This window comes from Varanus komodoensis, unplaced genomic scaffold (assembly GCF_004798865.1).
Source record: "Varanus komodoensis strain SLA01 unplaced genomic scaffold, ASM479886v1 scaffold43, whole genome shotgun sequence".
Classification (NCBI taxonomy): domain Eukaryota; kingdom Metazoa; phylum Chordata; class Lepidosauria; order Squamata; family Varanidae; genus Varanus; species Varanus komodoensis.
Genome location: NW_025335985.1, coordinates 8,164,640 through 8,188,272, shown reverse-complemented (window position 1 = coordinate 8,188,272; position 23,633 = coordinate 8,164,640). Strand labels below are relative to the sequence as shown.

General features: G+C 66.6%; 1 protein-coding gene across 1 annotated transcript; it reads left to right on the top strand.

The window, feature by feature from the left end:
- Positions 1–5,948: 5,948 nt before the first annotated feature.
- Positions 5,949–22,464, top strand: TMEM8B (transmembrane protein 8B). The gene is made up of 17 exons (XM_044443876.1): positions 5,949–6,151; positions 6,540–6,635; positions 7,044–7,451; positions 10,287–10,396; positions 13,102–13,291; positions 14,213–14,420; positions 15,114–15,247; positions 15,557–15,828; positions 16,504–16,868; positions 17,082–17,178; positions 17,313–17,420; positions 18,163–18,187; positions 18,344–18,486; positions 18,820–18,998; positions 20,217–20,363; positions 20,802–20,918; positions 22,120–22,464. The coding sequence occupies exons 1-17, from the start codon at positions 5,949–5,951 to the stop codon at positions 22,462–22,464; spliced, it is 3,147 nt and encodes a 1,048-aa protein (XP_044299811.1).
- The last annotated feature ends 1,169 nt before the right edge of the window (positions 22,465–23,633 follow it).

Here is a 23,633-nt window from a genome sequence, read left to right as displayed (position 1 = left end):
GCTGGCTCTGCCGGAACGCAGACAGGGCGCGTGAGGTCACGGTGGGGCCTGGAACCTGGGGCACGTGGCGCGGGCTAGTCCGCAAGGATGTGGAGCCCTGAGGAGAAGTGCTTCCCCCACGTGCCAGAGGCCCTTCGGCCGTGCCCCCTTTGCCAGGTGTGTTCATGGGCCCCGGCAGCCACGTCCAAGGGAAACCACGGCTGTGCGAGAGCAGACCCAGAAGGGCCGGGGCAGGGGGGCAAGACAGGGGGACGGGAGGGGGTTGGCCGGGTGGGAAGCGGGGACCCTGCCTCCCCGGCCCCTCTCTGCGGTTCTCCTACCTCTGCTGGGCTCCTTGCCAGGCAGAACGGCGCCAGCCGGAAGCCGCAGCCCATTGGCGGGGGGGGGGGGCTTGCCATGGCAACGGCGGCTGTGTTTATTGGCACAGCCAGTGCCGGGTGCCAGGAGAGGCCCTGGCCAAGGTCCCCGCCTCCCCGAGGGACGGGGCCGCCACCCTCCCATCAATCTCTGCCCCAGCGCATGCTCACCTGGTCCCGCCCGGGGTGGAGATACGCTGCGGGTCCTGCACCTTCGGGAAGAGGCCGTCCGGGCGCAGCCTGCAGCACCTTCCTCACCTGCCAGAGGAGCAGCTGCGCAGGGCGCTTCAGCCGGAAGCGCAGCACCCGAGCGCACGCCCAGAGGGGCCTTCCGAGGTTGAGCGTGCAGCCCATCGGTTTGTTTTGAAAGAGATCCGGACAAGGACACGTGGCAAAGGCCTGCCTCGGTTTGTCGTTCCCCCAAGTGGCTCCTCCACCACGGCCCTGTTGCCTCCTGCCCTGGCCGTTCATCACTGCTGTCCTCACATGGAAACGCAAAACCTCCGCCCTCCGGGGCTCAGCCGACCCGCGTCCCCGCTCAGAGCGCCCCAGACGAGGCCTCCAGCCGGCCGGACCGGCTGCCGCAGTGGTTGGCCTGGGTCGGGGCGGCAGTGGGGGGCTGGCCGTCTGGAGCGAGGCGCCCCGGTCAGACGCGTCAGGACTCAGCGAATTAAGCGCCGAGCGAGGAGGCTGGCAATGAAGTCTCCCCACTTTCTCATAATGAGGAACTGTAAACTCCCATCTTCTCCCAGTAAACAGTTTTGTTTTCCAGACAGGGAAGCTGAGTTTTTCAGGTAAAGAATCCCCGATAACAATTAAACAAACAGCCCAGCAGCACCCTGATTACAGGGCCAGCCGGGGTGTGGGGCAGGTTCAGTGAAGGCCCCATTCATGGCCCTCTGCCCGCTGGACAGAGCCCGGGGTCCCCACGGGGACTCCTGGTTCTCGGGGAACGGCCCCGCTGCCTCCAAGCCGCGACTGCAGGCCTGGGGAAGCTGAGGAAGGCAAGGTGGCGCAAGGGGCAGACCAACACCCGGGCCGCAGCCCCACCGGCAGCTGCTCCGCGGGCACAGAGAAGGGGCCCTTGGCAAAGGAGGGCAGTGTGCGGAGGAGGAAGGGGGAATGGTCCCCAGGAAAGGCCTCGGCCCTTGGGAGCTGCGCAAATGTCCTCGTGGCCTCATGGACACACGGGCAGTTAATAACACGCCGTCCTGGGCAGCCTAGAGCTTCAGCCTGGGACCCAGGGCCCCTCGGATCAAAACCACTGACCATTATCTTGGATAAATCTTGGAAAACAGGAGAAGTGCCGGACGACTGGAGAAGGGCTCATGCACTCTCTTTCTTCCAAAGGGGGAGAAAGATGAACCTGGGAACTATGGGCCAGTTAGCCTGACATCGATCCCTGGAAGAATTCTGGAGAAATTACTTTTAAAAATCAGTCTGCAAGCACCTCAAAAAAATTGCAGTGATTAATAGAAGCCAACATGGATTTATCAAAAATAAATCCTGTCAGACTAATTTTACCTCATTTTTTGACTGGGTAACCTCCCAAACAGACAGAAGGAACACTGTGGACATAATCTACCTTGACTTCAGCAAACATTTGACATAGTGCCCCCATGACATTCTGATCAGAAAATTAACAATAAATGGACTAGACAGGGAAAACTATTAGGTGAATCCAAAATTGGCTGCTGAATGGGACACAAAGGGTGCTTATCAATGGCACCATCTCAAACTGGAGGAGGGTAACTAATGGGGTGCCACGGGGTTCAGTCCTGAGCCCAGTGCCCTTCAACATCTTTATTGATTATTTGAATGAGGAAGTACAAGGAAAGATAATCTTATTTGCATATGATACAAAACTGGGTGGAATAGCAAACACCCCAGAAGACAGAACGAAGCTCCAGGGTGATCTTGATAAACTTCTTTGCTGGGCTGAAAGCAACAGAGTGAGGTTCAACAGGGACAAATACCAAGTCCTCCACTCAGGAAAAGAAGCCAACTGGGGAATAAGTGATTTAACAGAACGGAAACAGAAAAAGACCTGAGTGCGATCGCGGAGAACCAACAGTGTGGTGCAGCTGCGAAAAGGGCAGAGGCTGCTTTGGACGCGTTGACGGAAGAGTCCCTGGAGTTCCTATAGCTGCAGCTTTGTCCACCAGGTACTGCCTGCCGGTCGGCGTCAAGTCAAGGGCAGCCATTCCTTTGGCTCCTTCCGCCACTTTCTGTTGGAGGAAGTTGTCCGTGACCCATGCTAGGAATCTCTAGGAGGAGCTGTGTTTGGCAGAAGTTGTTTCCCAACAGTTACTGGGAAATTGTTGTCCCCCAAAATGTTGACCCCACATATCCTTAAAACTCAGGCAGTTTGCTTTTCAGTGTTTTATCCTTGGTCTTCTACTTCATTGGGTGGTTGGTTGGGTGGTTGGTTGGTAATGGACTCCAGCCACTGCACTCCTTTCAGGCCTTCCTCCATTTAGATTAGTCCAGATCCTCTTGATGGAGCTCATAAGTTCACCCACCTGCATTTCTGGGCGGCCGCGGCCCCGCTTCTGCACTTCCCTCATTCACTTTCCCCAGGAGCTGCCTCGGCTCACGGCTGCTTCCTGCTGGTGACATGGCGCCCTCTGCACATCCTCTCTTGGCAGGGAGAGTGCAGCTTCTCCATCTCCTCCCACCAACTGCATAGTCTGTTTGATTTCCCCCTTGGCCATCAGGTGATGTCCATGGATACTGTTATCTGGCTGGGCACTTGAAGTGTGTATTCGTGATAAACAGATAATTGGCATCACAAAATTCTGAGTCATTCTCCTGGCCAAATGTTCCTACGACCTCTGATTCTGCTTTGCTTCCTCCTTTCGCATTCTGCTCAGCTAGGATTCTCAGCATATCTGGGAGTGTTATCAATTTCCTCTTGAACACCTGCTCAGAAGTTTTCAATTTCTTCTTCTTCGGCATCTGTTGTTCGAGCATAGACTTCATTGAAGGTTATATCGACAGGTTTTCCACAAATTCTGACTGATCTTGTTCAGGATTCTGCGTGACAACTCTTCCCTGCCTGCGCTACACCTTCCCTTTGTATTACAGCTGCTCGATTTCTTCTGAGTTTGTCATTGCCAGAGTAAAACATGTTGCATTTGTCCGGCTGAAAATGCCCCATTCCAGTCCACTTTCATTTGCTCGCAGGAAGTGTGCAATGTTTCGCCCTCCCACTTCCTGCTCTCGGGCCTCCGGGTCGCCCTGGTGCGGTTCACGCCGGGCATGTTCCAGGTGGCTGTGTGGCGCAGCCCTGGCCGTTCCCGTCACCTCTGGGCATTTCAGCCACCCAGCTTCCTTTTGGCTTTGGCCTAGTTTCGCTGGGAGCCACAGTGCCCTCATAGCGGTCTGGCTCTCCCCAGCAACCAATCTAGTGCTTCCCGGCCTGGGGGCCTCATCTTGGGCTGGGGGTCTTTTTTCATTCTGGACTGCTTTGTGGCAGGGCTTTCTTTCAAGGCAGGACGTGTGTGGAAGTGGATTGCCACCCTAACCAAAGCCCGAGCGCCACCGCCGTGGTCGGCAGCAGACCCTCCGCCTGTGTTGCCTCCAGTTCCTGCTGCCCTTCAGCAGTTTCTCTGCTCCCATCGCCTGCTGCTGACAAGGCCATTTGCACTGGAGGGGGTGGCTGCACCTTAGTCTGGCAGCTCAGCCTGGGGACCAGCCTTGTGAGACGGCCTGGCCTCCTGGCGCATGGCTCTCGGCTGCTTGGGCGCTGCCCAACCCCCTCGCCCCATTCCGGTGCACATTCAGGTGGGGAACCTGACACTGGAGCACCGGATAATCCCATGCCCCTCTCCAGGCAATGGTGAGATTCCACAGAAGTACACCCTAAAGGTTGTTGTTGTTAGTCGCAAAGTCATGCCCAACCCATCATGACCCTATGGACAACATTCCTCCAGGCCTTCCTGTCCTCCACCATCCCCTGGAGTCCACCCAAGCCCACAGCCACCTCCCCAGTGACCCCTTCCAGCCACCTCATTCTCTGCCGTCCCCTCCTTCTTTTGCCATCTACTGTTCCCAGCATCAGGCTCTTCTCCAGGGAGTCCTTCCTTCTCATTAGGTGGCCAAAGTATTTGAGTTTCATCTTCAGTATCTGGCCTTCTAAAGAGCAGCCAGGGTTGATCTCTAGGACTGACCGGTTTGATCACCTTGCGGTCCGAGGGACTCACAGGAGTCTCCTCCAGCACCACAATTCAAAGGCTTCAATCCTTCGGCGCTCAGCCTTCCTTATGGTCCAGCTTTCACAGCCATACATTACAAACCATAGCCTTGCCTATACGCACTTTTGTCGGCAGGGTGGTGTCTCTGCTTTTTAGCCTGATGTCTAGAATTGCCATGGCTTTCCTCCCCAGGAGAACGCATCTTTTAATTTCTTGGCTGCAGTCCCCTTCTGCAGTGATCTTGGAGCCCGGGAAAATAAAATCTGTCACTACCTCTATTTCTTCCCCATCTATTTGCCAGGAAGTGAGAGGACCAGAATGCCATGATCTTAGTTTTCTTAATGTTGAGTTTCAAGCCAACTTTTGAGCTCTCCTCCTTCACCCGCATCAAGAGGCTCTTTAGTTGCTCTTCACTTTCTGCCATTGGAATGGTATCATCATGAAATGGCTAATCTTCTAATAAAAATATTGCTGTAACCACTCAAACTATTTAAGGTGGATAAAACCGAAAGGGACTGAGAGAAGCTCCGAAGGGGTCAGTCCAGGCTGGGAGAACGGGCTGCACTGTGGCAAATGCAGTGAAGCGTAAACGAGTGTCAAGCAGCACCGGCTGGGGCAGAAGAGAAAAGGCAAAGGGGGGATCCCTCCTTCAGCTACAGGCTGATGGGATCTGAGCTAGCAGTGACTGATCCAGAAAGGGAGCTTTGGGGCAGGATGGAGAGCTCAGTGGAAACGGCTGCTCAGTGCACAGCGATGGTGCAGAGGCAGGTTCCATGTCACGCACCATTAGGTGAGGAACGGGAAATAGAACTGCCACGATGGTGCCTGCCTTACACAAATCTTGGGAGTGGCGGCACGTTGGCACACTGCTCCCGCTCCCTGAGGGAGCCCCGAGCCGCTGGACCGCTGGGGACCTTCTCCTCCAGGGGTTGCCCAATTCCCTTTTAAAGCCCCCAAATTGCTGGCCTTCACTCCTTCCGAATGCCGCAGTCTAACTGTGTGTTGCGTTAAGACGTCCTTTCTTTGATCCGTCCTGAATCTCCCTCCGTCGGCTTCACAGAGCGGCCCCTTGGGCTCCGGCATGTCTCCCTCTCCACTCTCCCTGCGCCAGGTGCCTCGGGCAGGCCTCCTTTGCCGGCCGTGGGCGCAAACTGCTGCGGCCCTCCCTCCCTCGTCGGGCTGCCACTCCGGCCCTTGACCCTTCGACTTGTCCCTTTCCTCTTCTTCCAGCTTTACAATATCCCATGCGAGGTGCGGTGACCAGAGCGACTCACAGTGCGCTGAGCACAGCCACGCCAGGAGAGGGGCTCTCCGTGCGATGCAACTTCCAACACACAATCCAAGCGTGCTTTCAACCTGTCGCAGAAGTTCAGCCGGCGTATTGGAAGCATCCGGCATGGAGGAGGCGCCCGCAAGCCCCAGTGCCGCCAATCGCAGCTGGGGGTCGGGTGTCTCCAGCCGCCACTGGGGCACGTCCACGGATGGGGAGGGCAGCTCTGGCGTCCTCCTTGCTCACGTCCACCCAGCCGTCCAGTCCCAGGTGGCCGGCTCCGGGGGCGGCAAAGGAGCCGAGAGTCACTCGGTGGTCGCAGCTCTTGGGCAACCCGCGTCTCCCAAAGATGTTGGAGGACAAGTTGCGCGTCGTTGGACCGTGAGCAGAGCAGAAGCGGAGTGGATGGGGGATGAGCGGCAGGCGAGGCCTCGAGGAGAGGGTCTCGCAGCGTCGTCCAGAAGCTCATCGAATGTCCCCACTGGGACCCCCGGGCAGCCCGAGCCCCCAAACTGCGCCTCCCCCCCCCCCACGGGGCGCTCTTCTACCTGAGAGGAGTCCCGCGCCGCGCCGCGCCGCCTGGGCAGCAGGAGAGCGGGCCGGGAACAGCCGCCAGCCCCGTCCTCGCGTCGATCCGGGGAAGTGGGAGGGCTCTGGCCTCCCCGGCCCAGTAGCGCCCCCAGGCGCCTTTCTCCCCCTCCGTCCCGCGTCCCGCAGGTCGGTCGGGGTCTCCTCGGTAGGCGGCGACGACGGCGGCAGCGGCAGAGCGACAGCTCGGTCGGCCAATGGCCTGCGGCATCGCCAGGCAGCCCGGTGCGCCTGGCCAATGGGGAAGGCGCGGGGGAGCTGGGCGGCAGCTGGGCCTGACGTCATGGCAGCTGCCGCCGCCGCCGCCGCCGCCGCCGCCGCTGCTGCCACCGGAGCCGGAGCCGGAGCCGGAGCCGAAGCGCGGCAGCCCCGGCAAGAGGGGCTCGAGGCGACCGGGTCGCAGCATGGGCCGCGCGGCTCTCGGGCGGCTCCCGCTGCTGCTCCCGCTGCTCTCCTGGCTCAGCCTGGGACGGCCGGCAGGTGGGTGAGCGGCGGGGCTGGGGGTCCCGGGCGGGGGACGGGCAGCCGCCGCGCGGGAGTCCGCGGGGACGGACAGACCCCGCCGAGGCGCCGCGCCAGGAGCCGGCCGGGCGCGGGCAGCAGGAGCTGTCCGCCCGCGGCGTGGTGCTGAAGGGCCCTTCCGCGCGAGGGCCGGGCTGCGCGCTGCTCCGCCGGGCTGGGGGGCCGCGGCGACCGGGGGCATCGCCGTCCCCTGCCCGGTCACCGAGGGCCAGCGGGGCGCTGGGGGAGGCCGGGAGCGGCGCTCCGGGAGCTGTCCGGCGCCCTGGTGCTGAACGGCGCCTGGAGGCCGTGGGATTGCCGGCTGCGGCGCGGGGAGGAGCAGCAGCAGCAGCAGCAGCTGGAGGGGCCGCCGCAGCCGCCCCCGCCACGGGCGCCGGGCAGGAAGCGGCCCGATTGCCCCCGAGCCCGGGCCGCTTCTGGGCACTGGCTGGGCGCTCGGCCTCGTCTGCGCAAAGCAGCCACCGCAGCTCGCAGCCGGAACCTCGGGACTCGGGCGCTGCGCGGGCGGCGTTCGGCGAAGTGAGCCGAGCTCAAGCGGGCCGCTCCGCGAGCTCACGCTGCGGTCTCGGCGCCACGGGAGGCCGCCCGGGGGAAGAGGGAGCCCGGCCGAGCGGGGGCGGAGACACACGGCCCCTTTCGTTGCAGGAGCTCAGCCACGGAGGCCCAGGAAAGGCCGGCGCCCAAAGAGGCCGGACCACAGAGCCCACGCCGCCCTCCCCGGCAGCCCGTCCCACCCTGTGCCCCCCGCCCCCCGCTGTGCTCCCTGCTTAACTTCATTCCCCGGAAGGGCCGAGGAGCCGCTGTGTGGCCGGCTGAATAACCCCGCAGGGCGCCCCTCGGCGCCTCCCGGGGCCGGTCCCTCCCCCAGGGCTGAGCAGGGCTGTCCCGCTGGCTGCCTTCCCCTGCAGCTGCGCCATTCGCCCCTCCACCGCGGGCACCAGTGAAATTCCAGGGAGGTCCTGTTCCCGGAGCCCCCAGGCCCTTCTCCAGGGAGGGTCCCTGTCCTGCCCACCCAGAGCAGCACAGTCCCGCAGGGCGGGACTAGCAGCGCTGCCCCCTGCGTCGAGCACATCCATGTGGGGAGTGCTTTATGGCGTTCCACGAGAATCATGAGATCATTTCCACGGCCGGGGATGGCTGGAGGATTACCCCAGGTGCTCCCTCGAGCTCACGGAGCAGTGCCCTGCAGCAGGGTGACAGCCTGGCCTGAGTCACAGGCCCCGCGCGACGCTCGGCCTGCCCCGGGAGGGGCCCCCCACGCGCCCACTGCGCCGTGCAGGTGGCAGGTGGCGCCTCGTGCTCACACTCATCCCTTCCAGGCACGTGTTGCAAAGGGTGCCGCCGAGCGGAAGGTTCAGTCCAGGCGGAGAGGCGTCTCTGCAGCAAAGTCCCCATCCTGCCGGGCCCCAGGCCTCCGTTTCCTGGCAGGCTCCTGCTGGAGTTCCCCACAAGGGGAGTGTGCTGGCCTTCAGGGGTGCCCCCAAATCAAGGCATCTCCCCGCTTTGTCCTCATCAGAATCAGTGCACCAGCTGAAAGCAGGGCTGAGCAATTGCAGCATCCCGGCAGAGGCCGCTCAGGCCCAAGGAGAACAGAGCAGAGCTCCGAACATTCAGCAGGGCCGCTGAGCTCCCCGGGTTGAACGAGAGCTCTGAGCCGAGCCGAGCCAAGCCGAGGGCCCTCGTGGGCCCCAGGCTTCTGCAGACGGGCACTGCCTCCGCTCTCCAGGCCCAGCACCAGACTCCCCTGGCAGAGGCACAGTCAGCCTTGCCACATGGGTGGATCTCCAGTTCCCCTGAGGGGCTCTGCTGCGATTGCCAGCTTCCTGATTCAGCCTCCGAGCGCAGAACGGAGGGGCACTCCGAGGGGCTCTCTGGCCACTGGCCTAGGGAGAGGGACGGGACCTCCAGCCAGGGGGCCTCGCCAGGCCAGGGCCTCACCCCCTTGGGCTCCCCTGGGGGTGGAGCTGGGCCTCTGGCCTTCCGTGTGTGGATTTGCTAGAAGGACATTGCTCTTCCCCCTAGCGGAGGGCCACCACGTGCCCGAGCGGGTGGGGTGAGGGGCAGAAGGCTGTTCACTCAGAATGGGGGGTCCCCGTGCACACAGGTTCGCCGAGGGGTTCATCTGGTGCCAGAACTGAGCTTGTAATCACGCACACAAAGCCAACCCAGAGCCTTTTCTGCCAGAATAACCCACCCCCTGGGAAAGCTCAATGTTGGCAACATGCTGAGGACACCCGAGTTTCTCTCCTTTCCCCTCCACATCCAAGGGAACTGCCCAGATTTGTCTGAGCGTCTGTTGTCAAGAACGGACTGGCCGAGGTTGTGCACAGAGGAGCTTCGTGCAGGGAGGAGGGGAGCCGATCAGAGAGGCAGCACCCGGAGCAGGCCGGGTGCTGCGTCGAGCCAGCTGATGGAGGGGAACCCCAAGGCAGGACAGGAATGTAGCACCCCCCACCCATGTGCCCCAGCACCTGGTGAGCACAGGCACCTGCCTCTGGTGCTGTGGGCAGCACTGCCCCACAGGGACTGCCTTGCAGGGCTGGTTCTTCCCCCCAAAGGGCAACGTGGCTGGGCCACGGGGTGTGTGGGGGATCGGCACCCACTGAGCCCCCGAAGGGAAACAGTTTCAAGGGATCGTCTGCCAGCAGCAGGTGCTCCATCCCCTTGGCTTCCCCTGCCAGATGTAGCGCCCTTTGAAGCCCATTCCGGGAATCGGACAAGCGCCCACCAACCCCAACCCTATTCTGTGTCCTGCACTCCGTTATCAGTGAGAGGAGATCTTGACCTCCCTTTGTGACAGCCTTTGAGGGACTTACAGAGGGACACCGTGTCCCCCCTCAGTCTTCTCTTCTGGAGGCTGAACATGCCCAGTTCTCTGTCTCTCCTCACAGTGTAGCTTTTCCAAACCCTTGATCATTTTGGTTGCCCTCCCTTGACCCTTTCGAATTTACCTGCATCTTTCTTCAGTCTTGGTGCCCAGAACTGGACACCATATTCCAGACAAGGTCTGACTAGTGAGGAGTATAGAGGAACCACTACTTCTTGTGATTTGGAAATAATACTTCCATTAATGCATCCAAAATAGCATTTGCCCTTTTGGCAGCTGCATTGCATTCTTGGCTCATATTCCGTCTGTTGTCCACAAGAACGCCAAGGTCTTTCTCTTGTTCAGTTCTGTTGAGCCACGTATTCCCCATCTTGTATCGATGCATTTGGGAATGTTTTCCTAGGCGGAGGACTTGGTATTTGTCCCTGTTGGATTCCATTTCGCTGCTTCCAGCCCAGCCCAGCCCAGCCCAGCCCAGCCCAGCCCAGCCCAGCCAGATCCCCTTGCATCTTCATCCTGTCTTCTAGGGCGTCCACTTGCACCCAGCAGCAGGTCACAGAGAACAGCAAGCCAACGAATGCCAGTTATAAAAAGGCCGTTGAGCCAGCCAAGAGGTTACCCAGCCCTAAAGATTCCGGTGGCTGTGTGGTGGGACGCAGACTACTGTCTAGTCTTTGGTGCCGCGGTCTCTGCTGGGAGGGCAGTCATGGGGGACATCCAGCACCCTTGCCCCCGGAGTGCATGCGCCCCCTTGAAGTGCGAATCACACCTCTTCTGCAATGCCATCCCTCAGGGCACCCTCAGACCTCCAGCTGGCCCTTCAGTGGCACCAGCAGCTTCCTCAGGAATCAGTCCTCTGGCTCACAGATCCGTGTCCTCCTCTGGGGGGATCGGTCGGCCAGGCCGTCTCTCGCTGCCCTCCCACCCAGCCCCCCCGCCGCTCGCGCCATCTTCGCCCCGCTGTGGTGCCTCCCAGACTCCGCTCCTGCAATGTGCGTGGCCCGCCATGCTTGGAGCGGCCCTTCCCAGAGAGGTGGAGTGGGTCGCCCCCCCACTTCCCCAGACAAACCCAGTACCCTGGTTTGAAAGGGTGGATGCCCACGTCCAGGGCAGGGGCTGTGTCAGCTGCGTGACGGTCAGTGGGGAACCGTCGGGATGGAGCCGCAGCCCCCGTGTGCGTGTGGGTCGGCTTCCGCAGCAGAGCAGCGCCAACCACACAACCAGTTCCTCTTCCCTTCACCGCCCGCAATCGCTCCCGTCGGGGTTGCCGGATGCACAGCCCGCCCTGTCGGGTTGGCTCGGTTTGCCCCAGCATGTGTGTTCAACTCCGGCTGGGGACTGGCGGGACGCCGGAGGCCGCGGGGGCGAGGGGTCGCTCCGCTGTCCCACCGACCAGGCCCGATGCTGGGCCGGCCGGCCCCGAGTCATCCGTGGGCCCCCTTTGCTCCGGCGGCAATTGCGCTGCCCGAGGGGCCAACGCCACCAGGAGCGTGTCCAGTCTCCGCTCGAGGGCCCCTTGACCAGTAAACTGGTTGCGGCCACAATCCCTGGGCAGGCTGGCCATGCCAGGCCACCACATCCAGCCACTCTGAGAAACAGCCCCCTGGTCTCCAGGAGCCCCCGCAGGGCTGAGCCAAACGCCCGAGGCCACCCCCTCCCGCTCCCCGCTAACATCCACTCTTTGTGCAGCTGCTGCCAGTTCTGGCCTGCGCCCCCAGGGCCCCTGCAGTTTCCTGCGCAATGGGCAATGCAGGCAGCAACTGGCCATTTCCACGGGCTCAGGCAGCCTCTGTGCCGAGCTTTGAGTGATTCATGGCTCCAGAGGGAGGCTCAGAGGAGGCGCGATGCACCTCGCGCAGCTTCGAAAAATCCCCAACTTGTGGCACCCCATCTCTCAGACTGTTCCTGCCCCTGCCCGTCTCTGTCCCAAAGGGGACCCCCAGTTGTTGGAACAGCCCCCCCCCCCCCGGGTGCTCCCATCGGTAGAGTCTGCTCTAGGGGTGTTTCCACCAGTTCCAGGCCGTGCTCCGCACCGATCCGCTCTCCTCTGGGGCGAGGGAAGCATTCATTCGGCCTACTCCGGCCGGCCCTCTGCCCACGCAAGTTGGGCATCAAAAAGAGAGACTGAAAACCTCCACCCCCCACGGGTCCTCTCGCCGTTTTGGGGCACGGTTCTTCCAATTCTACACACCAGAGCTGGAAACGGCGCACACAATGCCCAAAGCTGCCAGAGGCAACTCACAGCCGAGCATGGAGTTCAGGGGTGTGCCTGTGCACTTGTTCTCCTGTCCAGGGGGTGGGGGGGGTCCAGAATTCGTCCTTGCAGGTGTGCTGGTGATGGGTGGCAGCAGATGACTCCCCCTCCCTGATGCCTCCCCATAGGATGGAAGTTGGCGGCAGCTCAAACAGGTGGGGCTGAGGGGCTCACGTCCCCCTCCGAAACCGAATCTGCAGCCTGCTGAGCCGGAGCCTCTGGTGGGGGGGTTGCGCGAAGGCTGCACACAGGGCTCATGCTCGGGGGGCCCGTCGCTCTCCCCCAGCCAACACCGAGGCAGCCCACAAGCCCTGCACCATCCCGGCTTCTGAGGCAAAGGCACACACAACCCATCGTCCTTGAGTCCCAACCATTCCCGTCCATTTACAGAGGACAACGGCAACATGGCGCTGTGCTTAACACTCCCCTCCTCAGCCCCCCGCCCCCCAGCTCCTCACTGGGCCACTGGCTGCCACAGAAGGAACCAATTCCCCCGGTCATGGACCCCCTCCTCCTCCCAAGCCACAAAAGTGAGTGTTCCCCCTGCTTTGCTGGATCCGGAGCCCATCCCTGCCCCGGGCGCAACCCACGTCTGGCACCTGGTGGCTGTGCAGTGGCAAGGCCGGTTCCGGGCTCAGCGTGGGGCTGAACTAAGCAGAAACTCCAATGGGGGGAGAGTCTCACCAAGTCGATGGCCCGCCCCCCAGCCCCAGCCTCGCGTCCAAGATGGCGTCGCAGCCGGTGACCCCACCAGCCAAAGGCTTTCCCCCTGGGGCAAGCAGGTCTCGGGCTGCCCAGCAGCCCCTTGTGGGTCACCGCAGCACTGCCGCCCGAGGCAACCGAGATGAGGCGCCCCACGCCGGGTGCCAAAACGGTTGTCGCAGAAGCGGGATTTGGTCCGGGCGTGTGCAGGGGCCAGTCACGCTCTCAGGCAGCGAGGTGGGGGAAGCCTCTGAGGGGGCCGGGAGAGCCCCCGGGCCACCTTCCCTGTCCCTCTCCTGGCAAAGGTCATCGGGGGGGGGGGCAGCTGCACACACCGGCCAAGACCAGCGCCACTCACCGCTGACCAGGCGCTCTCCTCCCCCCAGCCGGGCTGTTCGCCACCGACTACTTCACGCGGACCCCCCGCAAGCTGAACCCCTTCCGCTCCGTCACCAGCATCGAGCTCTTCCACTTCCGCGTCCCCGAGGACACGGTCATGGCGGTCTGGAACCTCATCACCTTCAAAGAGCAGGGCGGCACCTTCGGGGACCACTGCCCCGACCGGAGCGTCACCGTGTGAGTCGCGCGGGCCATGCCCCCCGGCCTCGCTGGCGCTCCTCCGGAGCCACGGCCCTGCCCCACCTGCCCCCAGCCGCTTCCGGGCCAGGGAGGGGGCGGCCACCGACCGCTCTCTGGCTTTCGCCCGTGTGACTGCAGCGTCGCGAGCGCCCGGCCTGCGGGGTCAGGGAGAAGCCGGCCCGGCTGGGCAGGAGCTGCTGCCACAAGCACCCGGCTCCTCTGGGGGCGGGGGATGCCTCCCATGGTCTGGGTCTGGAGCGGCTGGACTGGCCCTGGCCCTGGCCCTGGCCCTGGCCGGCCCTCCCTTCCCCAGGCAACTGCAGCTGAGGGGGGCCCACCAGCAGGCCCCTCTCACTCCTGCTGCGAACACCCCCTTTTCCCCTTGGGGGGCCTCCGGAGGGTGCTGCTGCTCTGTGCCCCACTCGCTTTTGTCCCTGCGGAGCGGGAGGCTCTCCTCCTCCAGGACAGGCTGGCGTGGGGCTCAGGGGCTCTGGAGGCTCCTCCGGGAGAGTGACCTGCGAGGGGCCCCTGCTGCTGCCTCGGCTGCTGAGCCCCACTGGGATGAAGCAGCCTCGGGGGGGGGTGGTCTTCCCACTTCTCTGGCACCACTGCCCATGCACGGCGGCATCGTGGCCACGCTCCGAACCCTACGTGGGAAAGCTCCTCTCAAGGGCGGATGGGGAGGACCCCACCGAGGCTGCAGCCCCAGGGCACCGAGGCCCCTGCTGCATGGCGTTGCCCCACGGAAGCAGGGAGGTGCAAGGCTGGAGATCTCGCTCTGCCAGGCCTGGGAGGAGGAGGAGGAGGAGGAGGAGGAGAGGGGCCAGATGGCCAAGCATAAGGGACCGGCCCTCGCCCACATGCACGTGTGGATCTGAGCCACTCTCTGTCGCTCACCTGTGCCCCTCTCCTGGGCAGGTATTTCCGTTCTGGGGCGCCCCCCGTCATCAACCCGCTGCACACCCACTTCCCAAGGGACACGGCTGTGCCTGGCTCCTTTTCTCTCACCCTCACCTGGACGCTGCCGAACAGGACCACCGGGGTCTTCAACATCAGCCGCCCGCTGCCTGGAGACTGGTTCCTGGCCGCCCACCTGCCCCGGGAACAGGGCAAGATCTCTGTCAAGGTGAGGCCGGGCGGCTGAGGCCGGGCGGCTGAGGCCGGTGCCCATTCCAGGCAGGCAGAAGCCGTGCGGGGTGGCCCCTGGGGAGGGGTGCTGAGGATCGGGCTGGCCTGGGCAGACCGCGGGGCCCGCCACCACGCTCTTCTCCGACTGCGGAGCTCTGGGACACCGTCTTGGCCCGGCCGGCGGTTGCAGGTGTGGCCGGCTTGACTGCCCCTGCAGCCCACAGAGCCCACCCACCCGGGCCGGCCCTCCAGGGAGAGCAGCACAGGGCCCCAAGCCCTGCCGATGGTGTGTGAGCGACGGCACCCCCACCCAGGCAAGCAGACACCATGCTGCTTGGAGGAGACGCCCGGCCGCGGTGCCAGGACAGGAACCGAGCCACCCCCAGCTCCAGCCCCACCCCACCCAAATCTCACAGATGGGGGCCGTGGAGCGGGGAAGGCCCCCGGAGCCCCTGGTCCAGCTGGAAGTCCAGGGCTGCTTCCCTCCGCTGCCTGCCCCACGGGCAAGCGGGGAGGAGAAGGGCTGCAGCCCAGGACAGCCTTGGGCTGGAGGGTGGCTGCACATCCAGCCCTCTGCCGGCGGGGCGGGGGGACCGGGCGCCCCGCGGAGCCGCCCTGGGGGGGGGCGAGCGAGGAGGGGGTCCCACGGGGCAGCCCAGGCACGGCGCTTCAGCCCCCCCTCTGGCCGCAGGGGCTCGCCGAGGACTGCCAGTACCTCTTCCAGCCGCAGCTCATCGTGCAGCGCCTGGTCGGCATCGGGGTGCTGTACCCCGGCTACGTGACGGAGCACGTCCTCGCCCCACACAACCGCTCCCTGCTCTACAAGTGAGTCCGGCCGTGGGGAGGGGTCCCGGGGGCCTGCGAGGGAGGGGTGGGAGGCTGCAGGGCCCCGTCCCGTGAGCTGCGGGACGCCCCAGCACGGGACGGGGCGCACGGGGGGCGGGGGAGGCGGGCCTCTCTCCGCAAGGCGGCCGGGTGGGCCGGGCCCTCTCAGCTGGGGCTCGCCTGCCCGACGCGGAGGCAGCCTGCCGGGGCAGGGCCCCTGTCGCGCTGAGCGCCACTGGGCAGGGCGAGCCGAGGGGTGGCCAGGAGCCCCTCCCGGCACAGGGCCATGCAGTGTCCCCCGCCCCCCAGGGTCTTCATCCCCAGCTACACCGCCCGGGTGCTGGTGCAGCTGCGGAACTGCCGGGGGGCCAACCAGAGCGGCGAGGGCTGCCCGCTGTGGCTGAAGGTGCGGGGCAAGGCGCCCCCGCTGCACAACTCCTCGGCGGCCGACTGCCGCGCGCTGGACCCCTGCCACCTGGCCCTGGAGCTGCCCTTCTGGCAGAACTGGTACTACGTGCTGGTGGAGAAGGGCCCGGCCGTGGCCGGCAGCGTCAGCTTCCAGCTGCTGGTGCAGCTGAAGGGTGAGTGGGGAAGGGGCGGGGGGGGGGTCCGGGCCTCCGCAGCCGTGGGCGGGGGAGCCAAGGGGGAGAGCGGGAAGGGGTGCGGCACAGAGGCCGAGGCCGCTGCCACGGCAGCATCAGGCCCCACGGCAGGCCCACCCCGTCAAAGGGATCTTGGCAGGAGGCAGTGGGGAGGCAGACCCAGGCCCAGGGGCCACTGAGCCACACCGGGCCCCGTAGCCAAGTCACGGAAGGAGGCGGAAGCGGCCCCCCGGCCACCGGTGCTCCCCCTGGGCCGTCTCCTGGCCCAGACACGGTACGGGCGGAGGGTGCTGTGCGCGGATGGCCAGGCAAGGCCTCTGCCGCTTCCCGGAGGGGAGGAGCACTGGCACTGCCCGCAGGAGGCAGGGGGGCTCTGGTGGGGGCCGAGCAAGGAGCCCGGCGGCCTTCCTGGGCAGGGGCTCGGCCTCATGGGAGGAAAGGCCTGGCTCCAGAGGGTCCTGCTGCTGATCGGCCAAGGCAGGACCCCAGAGCCAGCCCTGCCCACCCCCTGCCCCCACGGGCACGCTCTCCGCCCTGCAGTGGGGCCGCACGAGGAGAAGGGGCGGCGGATGCCTGGATAAACCGGGAGGCCCTTTCCGGGACGCGGGGGCTCCGAGGGGCGATGCCCGGCCTGACTGTCCCCGTCTCCCGCAGACTGCTCCCGCACGGGCCTCGCCCGGCCCCTCCTGCTGCTGCCCGGCTCCAGCCTGAACATGCCCCACTCCTTCGGCTCCCCTGGGGGGCCCGCCCCGGCAGACGTCCCCTCCCCCTCCCCCTCCCCCTCCCCCCCGAGCGGCACGCAGCCGCCAGCCCCCACCCCCCTGGCCCCGGCAGGCGGGCGCTGCTGGCCCATCCGGCCCACGCTGCGCAACGAGCTGGACACCTTCTCCGTGCACTTCTACATCTTCTTCGGGCCCAACGTCTCGGTGCCGCCGGACCGCCCGGCCGTCTTCGCCATCCACCTGCTGCCTGTGCTGGACAGCGGCGGCACCCTGAACCTGGAGCTCAAGCTGAATGTGGTGAGTCTGGGGCGGGGGCCATGGCTGAGCCCCCAGCAGAGGAGGGCAAGAGCCCACGTGGCACGGCGGGGGGGCGCAGGTGGGGCGCGGCAGTGAGGGGGCGAGGGGCGCTGGCTGGAGGAAGGAGGAGCTGGGCGGGGATCCCTCCCGCCCGTGCCTGAGGGCAGGAAGCGTCCCCCGGACAGCGTAACGCGACAGGCACCTGCTTCCCAGTCCTCCCTGCGGGCAGAAAATGCCACGGTGTTTGCCTGCTTGAACCATGAGGTCCCGCTGGCATCCGAAGAGAACGCGTCCATCACCTGTGAGACAGGTAAGGGCCGGGCTACCCGCACCCGGCGAGGCACTGGCGTGGGTGGGGCGTGCCGCCGGAGGGGCGATGGAGCTCTGAGCGCGGCGGGAGCGGTGCCCGCGGCCCCGGGCTCACCTCCCGCTTTCCGTTGGCAGAGCTGCTGGCGGGCTTCCTTCTGTCCATCAGTGCCGCAGCCCCCCTCACCCGCCTGCGCATCCCCTACCCGCAGACGGGGAGCTGGTACCTGAGTCTGCGCTCGCTCTGTCTGACGGACCACGGGTAAGACCGGCCGGCGGGCGGCGTGGCACGCATCGCCTTCCCCCTGTATTTTGCCCAATTTATGCTGCTTCCTATGGTTGTAGAGACTGAGGAGGCGAGCTGAGCGGGCAGTGAGGAAGCCCTCCCTGGAACCCAGCCACAACCGCCCCACCCCCAGCTCCTGGAATGGGGGGCCTGCCTGCAACCGGGGAAGCCGCCGGGCTTGCGCTGTGCCCGGTCCAGTGGCGCCTGGGCAGGGGAACCAGCCTGTGCCCTGCGACGGCCAGGCCGGGCCGGGGCTGGCACCTGCAAGAAGGCACACGCAGCGCCCTGGCGCGAGGGGCCTGGGAGAGGCGGAGGACGGCTCCCCCCTCGGACCGCACCCTGCCCGGCCCTCCACTGGCCCGCGGGCTGATGCCTCGCCTGGCCAGCAGAGGAAGTGGCCGGGCCGCGTCCCCTCGGCCTTTGCCGCCATGCCCAGCAAAGGGCGGCGTTCTTGCCGTCCCGACGAACCCTTCCACTGGGCTCGGAGACGGAAAGTGGCCCATTCGGGGGAGGGCGAGCCCTGCGTGCGCACCGCTTCGCGGAGGGTGCTGGGAACAGAAAAGGTGAGCAGCTCAGCACAGAGCAGGCATTTGCATATGCTAATTGGCAGCTGGGCCTCCTGCGGATTTCTGTGGACGAGGGACCCCAGGACGGGCGATCCCAGGAAAACGGCTCAGGCAGGAAGATTTGCGTGGGCGGCAGGCGCTGAGGCAGGCGTGGGCCCACGGCTGGCTGATCCGGGGTCAGGAGCTGCGGGACCTCTGGGGCCCAGACGGGGCTTCTGCAAGCGCTCCGCGGGGGGGGGGGGGGGGGGTCCTGTACCGCCGCAGGACGCCTTGGGCGGCCTCGCTGCCCCGGCCCACCTGCAGCCTCTTTTGCGCAGGCTGCAGCCCTGCGGGAACGTGACGGCCGAGGTGTACCTGCGCGCCTACCTCTCGCCCTGCGTGGACGACTGCGGCCCCTACGGGCAGTGCAAGCTGCTGCGCACCAACAACTACCTGTACGCGGCCTGCGAGTGCAAAGCCGGTGAGCCCGGGCGGGGGGGGCGAGGGGCAAGCTGAAGGGGGGCTCAGCAGCCCCCCAGTGGCGAGGGAGGGCCCCTTCCAGGGCGGGTGCGGGCGCCAGCAGCGCACGCCCACGAATCCGAGGGCGGGGGAGCGGGCCGCCTGCGGGGCGAGGGCGGGACCTCTGCGCGTGCTCAGAGGCACTCTCCTTACGCCTGCCCGCGTGCAGGCTGGCCCCGAGCCCACCCCCGCCCAGAGGCAGCCCTTCGCGGCGCTCGCGGGGCGCGGGGCGGCCGGCGTCGGGGGTGCGCGGCGGTGCCGGGCGGGGGCAGCCCTGACGCCGCGCATCCCGCAGGCTGGCGCGGCTGGGGCTGCACGGACGCCGGCGCCGCCTTCTCCTACGGCTTCCAGCTGCTCTCCACGCTCCTGCTCTGCCTCAGCAACCTCATGTTCGTCCCGCCCGTGGTCATCGCCGTGCGGAGCCGCTGCCTGCTCGAGGGCGCCGTGTACCTCTTCACCATGTTCTTCTCCACCGTGAGTGGCTGCCCCCCCCCCCGCCGCTGGGAGCGTCCGGGGGCCCCGTGCGGCGCGCTGGGGCGAGAGCGGCCCCTCGGGGCTTCCCGGCGCGCCCTCCGGGCCCGGCTGGAACAGAGCCGCGCTCCGCCAGGCTACGCGGGGGGCGAGGGCTGCCCCGCAGCGGCGCCTGCCGGTCGCCCGCCCGCCCGCAGGCGCCCCCTGCTGGGGAATCGGGCGCCGCAGGGGGACGCCCGGGCCGACCGAGGCCGCTGCCGGGCGAGCTGGGGCGGAGGGCGCCGCCTGCGCCTTGCCGACGGCCGCCTCTCGCGCCCCTGCCCTGGCAGGCCTTTCCCACGCCGAAGAGCCGGTTTCGCGGAGGCCCGGCAGCCCGCTTCCCCTCGCCTCAGCGGCAGCGACAGGCACTTCCCCGCAGCGCTGTGCAGTTGCCGACACATTCCAAGTGCCCCCCCCCCCCCGCAGTTTAAGATAGGTGAACGCGCATGGGAACACTGGGATCACGGAAACCAGGAAGCTCCAGCCGCAGACAGAGAGCCGGGTGGCACCCGCCTCAGGGGCAGGCCCTGCGGGGGGGGGGGTGCTGTTGGCCCTCCCGGCACCCAGCACCTGCCTCTGGACCTGTTCTGAGCCCGGAACCGGCCTTCCCCACTGCACAGCCACAGCTGGGCCCGGGGGGCCTGTGAGCGCCCCACGGAACGCCACCGCCTCCACAGCTTAGGCAGGCAAAGCCCACGCTGGTGGCGGCAGAAGGCCCCTTCCTTTCGGCGGCTGCTCCTGGCAGAGGTCCTGGCCAGAACAGCTGCAGCATCGCCTCCCAGCCCCCGCCTCCAAGGCCCTGCAAGGAGGAGCCCTTCTGGGGGGCAAGGGGCCGGCTGGCTGACAGGCAACCTGGCGGCCACAGCAACACAAGCCCCAGCCTTGTGCTGGCCGGGCACCTCCACCCACACAGTCGCCGCCTCCCACCGGGGCCCCACTCGGCCACCGCCTCCGAGCCCCCACAGGGTGGGGTTCAGCAGCGGCCGCAGGCAGAGAGGCTGATGGGCTGGACCCACACAGACGGAGGAGCCTGTCCGAGCCCCCATGCAAGCAGCCTCCTGCGGCGGAGGCAGCCAGGCATCACGGCCCCCTGCGGCCCGAAGCGGCCCTTCCCAGCCCGGGCAGGCTGTGGGCGGGGGCAGGACCTCTGCCCCGGCTGAGCACTCTCTGCCCCCCGGCCAGTTCTACCATGCCTGCGACCAGCCCGGCATCGTGGTCTTCTGCATCATGGACTATGACGTCCTGCAATTCTGCGACTTCTTGGGCTCCCTCATGTCCGTTTGGGTCACCGTCATCGCCATGGCCCGGCTCCAGCCAGTTATCAAACAGGTAGGGGAGGGGCGGGAGGGGAGGGGTGGGGGCTGGCAGGGTCCCCAGACACAGGTGAGGACCGGCTTATCTCGCTCCCCCTTCGGGGCCCTGAATGCCTCCTAGGCAAGCTCAGACTGCGCATTCCACCTGAGACCGCAGCCCCAATCCGCAGCCCAGCGCAGCAGCGTGGCAGAGGCGCCTCAGGTGCCGCACGGGTGGGTAGCCCAGTGGCCATAAAGCAAGCCCAAGGTGCGATGGTTGGGGTTCCCTGGAAAGCGCCCGGTCAGCACCCGGCAGGGCAGGCTGAGCCGAGGACGGCAGCCCTCACTTCTGCCGGCTGGAGCTCAGCAGAGGCCCGAGCACCTCCTCCACCTGATCCCTCCGCGGAGGGATGGCAGGTCCGGGACTGGCGGGGAGCTGCGCTCTGGGGACTCACACGCTGCCCTCCCCGGACAGGTGCTGTACCTGCTGGGGGCCATGCTGCTCTCCATGGCCCTGCAGCTGGACCGCCATGGCCTCTGGAACCTGCTGGGGCCCAGCCTCTTCGCCTTGGGGATCATGGCCATCGCCTGGGTAAGGACGTGGCTGCCTGCGCGCCCTTCCCCTCCCCTGCCCCCCTGCAGGGAAGCGCTGGGACCCCCAGCAAGCCCCTTCCCTTTCCTCCGGCCCCTTGATGCTCCTCCCAGCCCTGCTGGCCCGCTGCCTCCACGTGGGCCCCCTCGCTGGGGGTCCGCGGGGACGGCTGGGTGAGGCACGTGCAGGGCGGCCGGGCTCCGACCGGGCTGCTTTGCTCCGGCTGGGGCACGGCGTGCAGCGTGTGCGCTTGCCTGGGCACTCCCACCGGTCTCGCTGACCGCCGGCCAAAGGCCACGGCCGGGGGGGCCCGGCCTCCTGCGAGGGCAGGGCTCCTGCCTCGTCTCCCTCGTCCCGAAAGGCCCCAACCCTCTCAGCACCGCAGGGGGGTCGCACAGCCCGGCAAGCCAGTATGGAGGCTGACCCTTTTGGGCTCGCCGTGCCGTCCAGACCCGGTCACGGCCCTTCCCCACAGCCTGCGGCAGCCCAGACGCCTCGGCGAGCAGCAGCAGCCGGGCTGGGCCTTCTGCGCCCACGACGGGCGCCCGGGAGCTCAGGGGGAAAGCGCCCCGGCGTCTTGCAGAGGGGCAGTGACCGCAGGGCGACCCCCGGCAGCGCACCCCATCGCACGCGTTGTCCCTGCTGGCCAAGTCTCCCCTTCCTTCCTGACACAGGGAGGAAGCGGAGAAATGCAGGAAGTGAGAAGTGGGGATTTTGGGAAAGTCTCAAAACGATGGAGGGGCAGTCAGAAAAAGCCCATCCCTGAACCTCAGTGCACCAGTCAGGGAAGGCAACTGGTGTAGGGGGTGCCACAGAGGAAGTGGGGGGGCGTTGCTCATAGGGGCCGCTGGAAGGCAAGATGGGAGCCCAGGGACCGGGCCAGGGGCAGAAGATCGGGGAGCCAGCCGAGGGAAGACAGGTGCGTTGCTCCTCTCCGCAGCCCCCCCCCCACGGCCTCTTGCGACATGCAAGATGCGAACCTTCCCACTGGGACTCGCCTCCCACTAAAAGTGCCCAGTGCCCGGGCCTGCGGGCAGCCTGCTGTGGTGGGGGACTCCACACAAGGGGCCCCAGCCCCCGAAGGAGATGTGGCTGGGGCGCACAGGTGGGTGGCCGGGTGCCGGGCGTCTGGGCCTTGCAGAGCTGGCGTGGCTGCCCCAGCCTCCGCCGGCCAGTCCTGACCTGCGCCTCTTGCCCGCAGACGGCCCGCAGCATCCGCCGGCGGCACTGCTACCCCCCCACGTGGCAGCGCTGGACCTTCCGCCTGCTGCCCGGAGCGCTGATCGCGGCCGCCGCGGTGCTGCTCTACGCCTTCGTCGAGACGGAGGAGAACTACTTCTACATCCACAGCATCTGGCACATGCTCATCGCCGGCAGCGTGGGCTTCCTGCTGCCCCCGTGCGCCAAGCCCGGGGCCGCCGGCCTCGCCGGCCCGCTGCCCCGCAGGAAGGGCTGCGGCTACCAGCTCTGCACCAACGAGCAGGAAGAACTGGGCCTGGTGGACCCCATCGCCGGAGCCTCCGTCACCAGCGTCTGCACGAGCTGATACCGGGGAGGCCGCTGAGGGGCCTTGGGACAGACTGGGCCCGCTGCCCCCGGGGGCCAGGGACGCGGAGCCGAGCCCCGGGGACGCAGCCGCTGCTGGGACTTCACGCCAGCCCCGCGCTCCCCGCCCCGCTCCTGCAGCAGCCGTCCCAGAGGGAGGCAGAGGGGCGCGGAAGAGGGGGCGGCCCCCCGCGCTGCCCTCACCGGCCGCCTGGCCCGAGGGCTCAACAGCCCCGCGAGAGGTGGCGGGTTCCGAGGGCAAGCGGCTGCCCCCGGGGGGAAGCCTCGCACGGCCACCCCGGAGGCTGGCTGGCTGGCTGGACCCTCGTCGGGCCCCTGCACCCCGGATTAGGGCCCTGCTGTGCAGGGCATGGTTCGTCTGGCAGACACGCATCTCTTTGCTGCTACGTGGCCACTTCCCGCCGCCCCCCCCCGCCCGGGCGATGGCCGCTGTTCACGGGGGGGGGGGAGGCCAGCCTGGGGGGCCCCATCGCGGGATGCAGCGAGAGGCGCGGCCAAGGACTGCGCGGTGCCGCAGGGGTGGGGGCGCTTCCACCCGGCGGATCCCGGTCGGCGGCCAAGCCGGGGGCGGGACGGAGAAGGGCCGGGAGGGCGCCCGCTCTCGGGCACTCCTTCCACCCACGTGCCAGGGCTGCGGGGCGGCGGGAGGGGCGCTGCCTGCCCCGAGGGGCCGCGGGCCTCTGCGGAAGAGCGAGCGAGCGGCAGCCTTGCACGGGCGCTCCCGCTTGCTCCAGGCCCCGGGCGCTGCGGTGCAGCAGGATGGCGGACCGGAGGCGGGGGGAGCCTCCTCGGCCGGCGGGGCCCCGGCCCCTTGGAAGCCCGGGCCGCCACTTCCCTCGCTCCCGCCGCAGGGCCTCCCAGAGGCGGCGGCCGGCGAGGCGAAGAGCCGCCGGGGGACCCGCCGGTGCCGTCGCCTCCCCAGGCAAAAGCGGGGCGGGGACCGCCGTCCGCGGGCAGCCTTCGCCCCTCACGCCGCCCCGCGCACAGGAAGGCGGCGTTTATTTTTATTCAGAAGTAGATTTGTATCCATGCAGTCCCCGCATAATCCAACGGAATAAACGGCCAATAAAGCACCGAATGCACGCGAGTGGCGCGAACTGTTCTGCACCGGCGCCGCAGCCCCGCTCGCTCGGCGTCCGCCGCGGCCCG